The sequence below is a fragment of the Dryas octopetala genome, chromosome 8 (assembly GCF_963921425.1).
Source record: "Dryas octopetala chromosome 8, drDryOcto1.1, whole genome shotgun sequence".
NCBI lineage: Eukaryota > Viridiplantae > Streptophyta > Magnoliopsida > Rosales > Rosaceae > Dryas > Dryas octopetala.
Genome location: NC_141373.1, coordinates 19,205,474 through 19,215,982, shown reverse-complemented (window position 1 = coordinate 19,215,982; position 10,509 = coordinate 19,205,474). Strand labels below are relative to the sequence as shown.

General features: G+C 35.0%; 1 protein-coding gene across 1 annotated transcript; it reads right to left on the bottom strand.

Moving 5' to 3' along the window:
- Positions 1-7,621: 7,621 nt before the first annotated feature.
- Positions 7,622-9,412, bottom strand: LOC147277811 (eukaryotic translation initiation factor 6-2-like). The gene is made up of 6 exons (XM_086255726.1): positions 9,312-9,412; positions 8,999-9,181; positions 8,867-8,911; positions 8,584-8,714; positions 7,983-8,093; positions 7,622-7,852 (listed from the first exon to the last, which is right to left on the bottom strand). Exons 1-6 carry the CDS (start codon positions 9,319-9,321, stop codon positions 7,622-7,624), a joined length of 711 nt encoding a protein of 236 aa, XP_086111852.1. The 5' UTR covers positions 9,322-9,412.
- Between the last annotated feature and the right edge of the window lie 1,097 nt (positions 9,413-10,509).

The following is a 10,509-nucleotide window of genomic DNA, read 5'->3' as shown; positions in this document are numbered from 1 at the left end:
AGTTCTCACTCACAAATCATCTACAACATGTGAAATAGAGGTGTTGGAAGCGAACTGGGTCAAAAAAAACCAATGGAGCGGCATACGGGTCACTTTCTGTGAGAGGAAACAAGCGGGTGACTTGGCTTGGCGAAACGAGTCGCTCCTCTCTTTCTCTCTATTTTTTTTTCCTTTTCGGTTCTTGAATGGATAGCCAAGATTAATTGGCTTTAATGAAGGCGAACAACACAGATTAAATCATACGTGAGGGATTCGGTGTGATGCAGCTTAAGCTACTTTCGTGCAGCTGCCTGCTGAAGCTCCGTCAGCGCGTCTAGCCAACCGGCCACGCCACGTGGCACTGGCAGTCCTAGTCAGCGTCCACGTGTGTCAATTTTCTTTTTCCCAATTTTTTCTATTTTCTCCAACTTCAAAAATACATTCGAGCTCCGAAAAATCTTACGAACTCGTGAGGCTGAGTACTGATTATCTATGGCCTTAAAACATTATTTTGATCTTTAGAATTTTTATGAAAAATCCAACTTATCCAAATAAAATTCCATAAAATCAAATAATAACCTAAAACAAATATCCAATTTTGAAAATTCGAAACTTCTCATCCGAACTTCAATTTTGACGAACCAAACGTCATTACTCTCAGAAAAATGGGCTGTACGCTACCAAGGCCTACTCTTGCTCACTTGGTCTTTCGAAAAAATTCATCAATTTCGATAACTAAATGTAACAAACCGAAAAACAAAATATGAAAAATTCTAGGGTCTTACAAGGACTCTTTGTTTTCCCTCCAACAGCCATAAATTATACTTTATAAACCAAACACATTTCAGACAAACCTTCCCACAATCAGTTCAGTTTCAACGAGAGAAAGAAAGAAAGAAAGAGAGACAGAGAAACAAAATAACTTGAAGGAATTCAAGAACAACCAAGGAGTCCAAGGAAAAGGGAAGGAGAGGTGCAGCAACACTGCCTTCAAAGAAATTTTTGGTAAGAAACCTCCCAACAAAACTCTCAAATTCATTATCACAAGTTCTTAGGTTTAGAATGTTGACATAATGGCTTAGAATGGTTGCAATTTGAAAATCAATAGGCTGCCATGTTTCAAAAACCTTGTTTGGCTGATTTTCAACTCATTGACCCCACTGCCATATTTTCAACAATTGTTGATGATTTCTCTTGTACTACTTGGGTTTATCTAATGAACAACAAATCTAAAACTCAACAATAGTTAAGATCTTTTTTTGCTTATGTTCAAACACAGTTTCACCAACAAGTCCAAAAAGTTTGCACTGACAATGGGAGTGAGTTTTTGTCCTTACATGCTTTTTTCCGAGAGAATGGTATGATTTATCAGTGCTCATGTACTTACACCCCACAACAAAATGGAGTTGTGGAGCGTAAGCACCGACACATTCTGTAAGTCGCTAAGGCACTATGCTTTCAAAGTCAATTGCCTTTACATGTTTGGGGGGATTGCATCCTTACTGTCGTTTATCTCATAAATAGGTTACCTACTCCCCTCTTATCCAATAAATCACCTTATGAGAAACTTTTCGCCCACTCTCCTCCCTATAAACACTTAAAAACCTTTGGCTGCTTAGCTTATGCTACTAATGTGCACCCATTACATAAGTTCGATATGAGGGCTTGTAGGTGCGTCTTTATAGGGTACCCCATTAGGCAGAAAGCATATAAATTATACGACCTTAACACTAGACAAGTCTTCACTAGTCGGGATGTGGTTTTTCATGAGTCTGTTTTTCCTTTTGGCACAAGTTCTACTTTGCCCACCAGTTCGGGTGTCACGGCTCCTACGGGCTCCAATGCCACACTGATTCCTCTTGCCACACCCCACCTATCAGACAATGCTATTCCCTTTACTGAGCCTACCTCTGCCACTTTACCACATGTTGCATCCCGACCCCTTGAGTCATCTTCACCTATCCAATCTGACCCACCTATCCTCCCCACCATTACCAACCCAGACACCGAACTCACTCCCCCATTTGAGTCACAGCCCCCTTTGCGACAGTCTACCAGACCAAAAAAACCGCCGGCCCACCTTAACGATTATGTTTGTTCGACTGTTGTGTTGCCTTCTCCATAGGTTCTTCTTCGTCTAGTACTCATCATCCTTTGTGTAATTATCTCACTTATAAACATCTTTCTCCCTCTTATCAATCCTTTATTACCAATATTACTCTTCCTGTTGAACCTAACTCTTATGCATAAGCTATCAAAGATCCCAAGTGGAGAGAGGCCATGGCCTCTGAAATTCAGGCATTGGAGGTAAATAATACTTGGACCCTTACTCATCTACCTCCTAGTGAGGAACCTATCAGCTGCAAGTGGATTTACAAAATTAAGCACAAATCCGATGGCACTATCGAGTGCTACAAGGCTTGTTTAGTGGCCAAGGTTACACTCAATTCGAAGGGATCGACTATCATGATACTTTCTCGCCTACTGCGAAGTTGGTTACTTTCTGTTGCCTTCTAGCTCTCTGCTTCCTAGCATTAGTCCCTCCATCATTTGGATGTCAATAATGCTTTCATCCACGGTGATCTACTTGAGGAAATTTATATGGTGCCGCCTTCTGGCCTTCAGCAACAGGGGAAGCACATGGTGTGTCGCCTGAACAAATCTTTATATGGTTTAAAGCAAGCTTCTCACCAGTGGTTCTTCAAATTTTCTGAGGCTATTCAGACTGTTGGGTACACTCAATCTAAGTCAGATTATTCGCTCTTCACAAAGAAAAGTGGTAAATCCTTTACAGCCCTCCTTATTTATGTCGATGATATTTTGATAACTGGAAATGACCTAGTGGCTATTAATGCCCTCAAAGCCTTCTTGAATACACGGTTCCGTATTAAAGATTTGGGTGACCTTAAATATTTCTTGGGAATAGAAGTAGCTCGTTCAAAAAGGGGTATTTTTATTTCTCAACGAAAATACGTGTTGGACATACTTAAAGATGTAGGTGTTTTGGGCTCAAGACTTGCTGGTTTCCCTATGGAATAGAACTTGAAGTTACTGCCATATGAGGGTGACTTACTTCATGATCCTTCGAAGTATCGACGATTGGTAGGGAGGCTGATTTATCCTTACTATTACCAGGCTTGACATCATCTTTTCAGTGCACACTTTGAACAGGTTCATGTAGTAACCACGCAAGCCTCATTATGATGCGGCCTTGCGTGTCCTTCGATACCTAAAAAGCACACTGGGACAAGGTTTTTTGTTTTCATCACAAAGTCCTTTGCAGTTAAAGGCTTATTGTGATTTTGATTGGGCATGATGTCCAATAACTCGGAGGTCCACTACAGGCTATTGTGTTTTCCTTGGGAATTCATTGATATCATGGAAGAGCAAGAAGTAGAAAATAGTCTCTTTGTCTTCAGCAGAGGCCAAGTATTGTTCCATGGTGGCGGCTTGCTGTGAGTTCTCTTGGTTACAAAGTCTTTTTTGAGACTTGCATGTAGGCAACATGGGTCCAGCTGTCTTATATTGTGATAATCAAGTAGCTCTTCATATCGCAGCTAATCCAGTGTTCCATGAAAGGACACGACATATAGAAATAGACTGCCACTTTGTACGGGATAAAATTTAGGAAGGTACAGTGGTCACCAGTTTCGTTCCATCTTCAAGGCAGGTAGCCGACATGTTTACAAAGGCCATAGGGAGAGAAATTTTTTTATTCCTATTGAGCAAGTTGGCAGTTCATGACATTCACTCACCAACTTGAGAGGGAGTGTTATGAAAATCAGAAGATTTAGAAGTCAATTGATTTCCCAATTTGGGATTACCAGATCTCCAGGAATCAATCAATGAAACACTTTCCTATTGTATCATATATGGTCTATAGTATAGCTTAATTATAAGAGTTTTTTACGTTCTCTTTGTTCATATATACCTTGTACAAACCTTTAACGTAATATACAAGAAATTCTTCTTCCATTCTTTTCTTAAGAAAGGTCATGCATGAACATAACCAAACTTAATTAAAACAAAAAATTAAAAAATAAGTTTTAGATTCAATATATGTCTAAGGGACCAAGATTTTATAAATATGTAGAGATATGGTGTTGTTATGATCCACCCACTTGTTGTTCCAATCTGGGCATTGGGTTTAGATCTTGGACTAAGATTAATATATCAGGGTGGGTTAGTTTAGATGTAACAATTCTGATCTCCAGCAAACCACTGTCCAACAATATAGTTTAGACTTGTGGGTGAGTTGGTTTAGATCTTAGATATGTGAAGAAGAAGAAGAAGAAGAAGAAGAGAGAGAGAGAGAGAGAGAGAGAGAGAGAGAGAGAGAGAGAGAGAGAGAGAATTCTGAAAATTTGAGGAGAGAGAAGAGACATGTATGTCATGGGCATTTTTGTCCGAAAAGAGACCAAAAAGTAAAAAAAGATAAAGTTGGGAAAGGAGGGTTAAAAAAGTTAGAGTTGTATTAAAAGGGTTATTTAATGAAATTTCCCTTTCACCTTTAATGCCAAGTATCAGTAGTTAGGCCAATTTTTCCACATCTAGCTTGGTATTTAAACTCATAAATACAAAAAAAAAAAAAAAAAAGTCATAAATACAAAGCTCCTTGATTTCTGGTTGTGCCTTAGAGTGGGTGCACTACTGTACTTGGAATGCTTAGAGTATGTAATTTCTAAGCAAAACAAGATCTTACTAAAGAAAAAAGTCACCTTGAGTGCTTAAATAATTAAAACACAGCAATAATTGAATACTATGTCATTATTGTTTAATGGTGGATTTGAAAGGAAGAGTATCTGGATAATTGGGTGTTGAATTGTGATTAGTAATGCAGTGTGGGCATGAGGGAAAATAATCTACGCTATGGGAAGAATTATTTGGACATGTACATTGTATTTATATATATTTGCACATTTTGGATGTTAAGAATTGAATGACATAGCTTTGAAAGAAATGTGTTTATGTGTAAAGAAATTGAATGTTGGTGATAAAATGGTGAATTGGTTAGCCCAGGTATGAGAAGTAAGCAAGAACTGTGTTTCCCTTAGGTGAAAGACCTTAAACCTGGTCAAGGGATCCGTTTGGTATACTCGATGGCTTTAATCCGAGGCGGTTAGTCGTGATCGTTGATGGAAGCTCATAAACACGACACTGGGCTAATAACTAGGACGAATGGTAAACAAGAAAGAAAATGAATGGATTAATATGAATAATTTGAAGTGAAATAGAATAAGTTGTTAGTGAAATTATTTTTTAGCATATGTAACTCTATTTTACTTTCATGTTTGTGGAAAATGGTTTAATGTTAATTATGGTTGTTGTGTTAACCTGATGTAATTTGGTACTATTGTTTTGTGGTGGATGGTCTGGAAAATATAAGGTGTAAATTATTGCTTTATGTATGGAAAAGAATCTTGGGAAATGTTGATCTTTTTACAAGTTATATATATATCATGGAAATATTCGAAAAATAGACGAAACTGTGCCAAAAATTTTAAGCACATTTTTTCCATCAAATAATAAACTTTTGTGTTATTTATATCTATCTCAGTTTATAGAACTAGAGTGAAATAAAACTTGTAAGAGGGATTAAAAATATTGTTTTCCTTTTTTACTAACTAAATCCACCACTTAAGTCATGTTCCGAGTTTCAATTATGGTATAAATAATTAGTCTAGATAAATTCCTATTTCCATGTTTGATTTTGCTTTGTTTGTGTGGCTAAAAAAATTACAACTTAAGACTAGAAAGTTGTGTGACAACAAAATTTGTTTTACTTGATGTTTGTAACTTAGGAATTTCGAGGACGAAACTTTTTAAAGGGGGTAGATTGTAATATCTCAGAAAATCCAAAATTTTCATTTATAATCTATCTTGTTTTTACATAGAATTATTGAAAATTTATTGTTTTTTAAAATGTTTATTTTAATTCACTTTTACAAGTGGTTTGACACAGAAGTTGACTAAATTAAATAACGAGTTTTTCATCGTAATTTTGGTATCGTTAGAAATGTCTTGAGTTCACGAGCTTGCAGAATTGAACGATTCATAGTTCTCACTTTTTTGGTATCGTTAGAAATGTCTTGAGGCCTTCGAAAGAAATATCTTTTCACTTTTTTTGTCAAACCCACTCATAACGCCATAAGTAAGTTAAAATATAAACCAATTTAAGAGGTACATATTCATTTTGCAATGTTAAATATCAAACACTTTCAATGTTAAAAATATTAATCAATCCCTTTTAAAAAAAAAAAAAAATTATCTCCACAGAGAATGCCAGTTTACTAAAATCAAACAAAACTTTGAAATTAATTTTCAAAAAATTTAAACAAACTTATCCATAGCATAGTACTGTCCAAAACAAAAACAAAAACTCTTAAATTAAGACCATTTATATTTGTCATGCAACAAAAAATAAGAGTAAACTTAAAAATATTGAAACTGAACTAATCAAAAAATTAAAATTGTGAACTGAAACTATATTTAAAAACTGAAACTGCGAACTGAAACTGTATCAGAAAACTGAAACTACAACAAAATAATAGTCCAAATCTAGTTAATTTAAAAATAAAACAAGCAAAATCATGTACAAAAAATCAAACAAAACACAAAATAAATCTCAAGTCACCAAAAGAATTAAAGAAAACAACAAATCAAGTAATCAAAACAATACAAATCATTCATAAATATATGAAACAAAAAAATTAAAAATGATACATAATTAATATAAATATAGTTGGAAAGATATTTTAAAAAAATAAAATTATATAACACTAGTTGATTGATCGGTTTGTCTAAAAGTATAAGGATGTGGAATAGAAATAACATCATGCCAAACTCACTTTTCTTCTATTCACGCTGGTAGGTGTGCAAGTAGTCAAGTAGATTGTTGGCGTGAGTGTGTGGGTTATGGCTTATGGGGGTTTATCATGCAATATGGGGAAGCGTGTAATATGAGAGTACGTGTTACATGAAAGGTAAAAACATAAATATGCAGCTCATAAAATGCCACATGTCAAGCTAATTAAACACACTGATATACCTGATTATTAATTTTTTGTACCTTACTATTACATATAATCAATTGATGCACTAGAGATTAATTAGGATGCATGACATGCATACTATAATAATAATTTTTTTTTTAAAGCAGCATCTGGAGAAACTTTTTCTCTATATATATTTATAGATTTATATACATATATGCAATATATATATATTATAAAAATTAATGAAAATGAAGAGAGAGGACTGAGAGAATACAAGAGAGAACTATGGAGATCTCAAGCGTGTGCCTTCATGGCTTTCATTAGGCTTATTTATAGGCAAATGATACTTGGAGAGCACTCCTAATTAATATTTGGAGACTACTACAAATGGTTTACATGGGAAGTACTTCTAATTAGTATATATTACATAGCAACCCCAATTTTCCTTTATTTGTGGAAAATCACATGATTTGTGGAAAAACAGAGCTCTTATAATTAAGATTGATAAAATAAGACTTCTTATGAATATGAACTTAAAACCATTGATAAGCTCAGACATAAACCATAATATGAACTTAAATAAGACTTCTTGTAAATATGAACTTAAAACATAAACCATCGATGAGATTACTAGCACAGAGATTAGCTCAGACATAGGAGTCAATCAACGATTTCCTAATTTCTCTCAACTTGAAAACACTCTCAATAACTGATAGTTCTGTGGCAGTTGTGTCTGATCCACAGAATGCTGTCCAGTCATTCACTGTCATGCCGGCAGCTATCACTTCACTACCACGGTTAACTGTCCCAGCAACCAGAGGGACCTGAAGAAGTGTTGAAAGTTCTTCCAAATCCTCAACAGATGTGTGGGGATGAACCTGCACCAAGTATTTTTGAAATTACGATTTAGAGTGGGACCATTAAGAAAAATAAGATGGAACAACTATAGTACAAACCCTTTCACCAAATATGCGTCAGAAACACCAGACCAAGGAGAGTTGTTCTTACCAAGCCACCTCTGTTGGAGAGGGCACAGTAGCTTCCCACAAGAATATTACCGGCAATTGTCTGCCTAAAAACTTCCACTCCAAGAACATCTGCAATCATTTCCTCTGTTTCCTGAGAAAAAATAAGAAACAAATAAATGAAAAAAAAAAAAAACAAATTAATTTAAAAGTTTGTCATCGGCTAAATTAAAAAGATGGATATAGAGGGCCTTGGGATGCACATTGCATATTTGTTTATTTAAGCAGTATGTTCATGGCTGTCCTACAATCACATATGCATATCTCAGCCGAGACATCCAAATAAAATATAAGCCTGAGAAGCTGACCTCACAACTTTTCCAAAGAATTGATTTTACAATAGAAACAAAAAAACAAAAATCTGGAGTCCTAGAATTTGATGGGTTGAATGCTTTTTTGGTGGAGGAATGGAAATTGTATCACCCATTTGATTCCTCTTTGATTTCCATGAAAAGGACTCTTAATGACTTTACGGGTTATTTGCTTGAATTTCAACGAAACAATTCAGCTTTTCGCAAGGCAAAATAAACAGGAACATGAAATAACCAAAGCCAACTTGCAATAAGTAGAAAAAGAATACCCACCTTATCAAGATCAGTGTGTGCAAGAGCAACATGATCATTGCACGTAATACAGTTACCGAGAGCAGATAGTCTCTCTTCAATGGGCTGAACAACAACATGATCAGGCAAGCTGTTCCTCAAGTGCTGGAGTTCTTCAAAATTTCAATAACAAGAGAAGCTCAATAAGTAACAATAAACCAAAGCAAAGCATACCATACACAACAGAACCCAACAGACCAAAAAAAAAAAACAAAACAAAATTCAAAAATACAAAAAATAAAAGATACAAAGACAGGAAAAAGACCTTGGTCGGTGGTGGTGTGAGGCAAAAGAAGCCCATTTTTGTTTCCTGCAAATAAATTTAAATTATTGAAAAAAAAAAAAAAAAACAGAAAAAATTAAAAGAAATTGACTATGAATTGAAATAAATAAATACCAGCGCAGAGGCGGCCAATGATGCGAGTGCCTCCAATGGAGGTCTTGACGACAGGGATGACGTCAGCCAACTCGGCCTCAAATGTGCTGTAAAAGTTCTCAGAGCCTCCGATGGAAACCAAACAGTAAGCGTTCGTCAACTTCGAGAAAACCCCAACCTCGCACGAGTTCTCAAATTGCAGTCCTGCATACCCAATTAATTTTCCATTAATTCAACCAAAAAATAATAATAATAATTTTTCATTACCATTAACAAAATATAGAAAATATAAGAACAATATTTGGAGAAAAGGAAGAAAGAAAGAACGACTTACTGGTAGCCATGGATTAAACCCTAAGGTCTGAATAGCAGGTATGAGTTTGTTATTAGGGTTTTTGTGTTTCGGGAAAAGAGGAAGAAAGAGGGAAAATTAGGACACCTCTCGTAACCTTTTACAGAACAATTTTTAAAAACTTATATTGTAAAATAAAAATGATAAATTAAATTTTTTATTCTCAAAATATAAGAAGGGCGTCTAATAGCGTAATTAAAAAATAATTATATAAAACAAAAATAATGAAAACAAATTTGATATTAACTAATTATTACAACAAAATAATTATATTCACAAAAGATATTAATTATAAATTATTATTAACCAATTTCATAAAATATATAATTAAAAAAGAGAGAAATTTCATAAAACTCAACCCACTTCGGCTCGCGCGACTACCGTAGAGGTGGAAAAGTTGTTGGTGGTTATATTATTAATGGAGACAAGACTATAAGCACCTATTATCTAATTGAACAAATGTATTTTCTTTATATAAGGGTATTAAGACTCGTGAGCTTCCTGCTATGGATGTTACTGAGAGTCTTGATTTGTTTATTGAAGCGAGAATTTGAAACTATAAAGGGATTACAAAGTATATATTTTGAGAGATGGGTAGAAAGAGAAAGAGAAAGAAATAGAAGAATAGAGGAGAGATGAAGAGAGATGGGTGAGGTGAGCAGTAGTGGGAGGTAGGGCTGCTGCCGGAGCAGTGCCGTTCTTGATTTTTTGGAGGCTCGGGGCAAAAATATGAAATGGGCCTCTTTGTACACAATTTTAGTTTTACAAAAAAAAAAATATTATAAATTTCTGTAGAGATGTTTTCCATTTACATATTCTTGAAAAATAATAATTTCATACAAAACTAATTAAAGTTGCAAAGTCCTTGGCCAAAAAAAAAAAAAAAAAAGGTTGCAGGGCCTTTGGAGTGGACATACAAGCTTTAAAGAGGGAATGAACACTAAAAAAGAGAAACCCCAAACTAATTAAACTAATTACAGTAAACTCTAATTTTTTTGGAGAGGGAATGAGGACTAAAGAAGAGAAACCCCAAATTGAAATAGAATCAAAGAAGAGCTCTCGGGCTGAAGCTTATAGAATTTAAGATCCAATCCGTTGCAAGGAATGGATGAAGAGAAAGTGAGAGGAGAGAGAGAGAGAGAGAGAGAGAGAGAAAGAGAGAGAAATCTTGTTCTTTTAA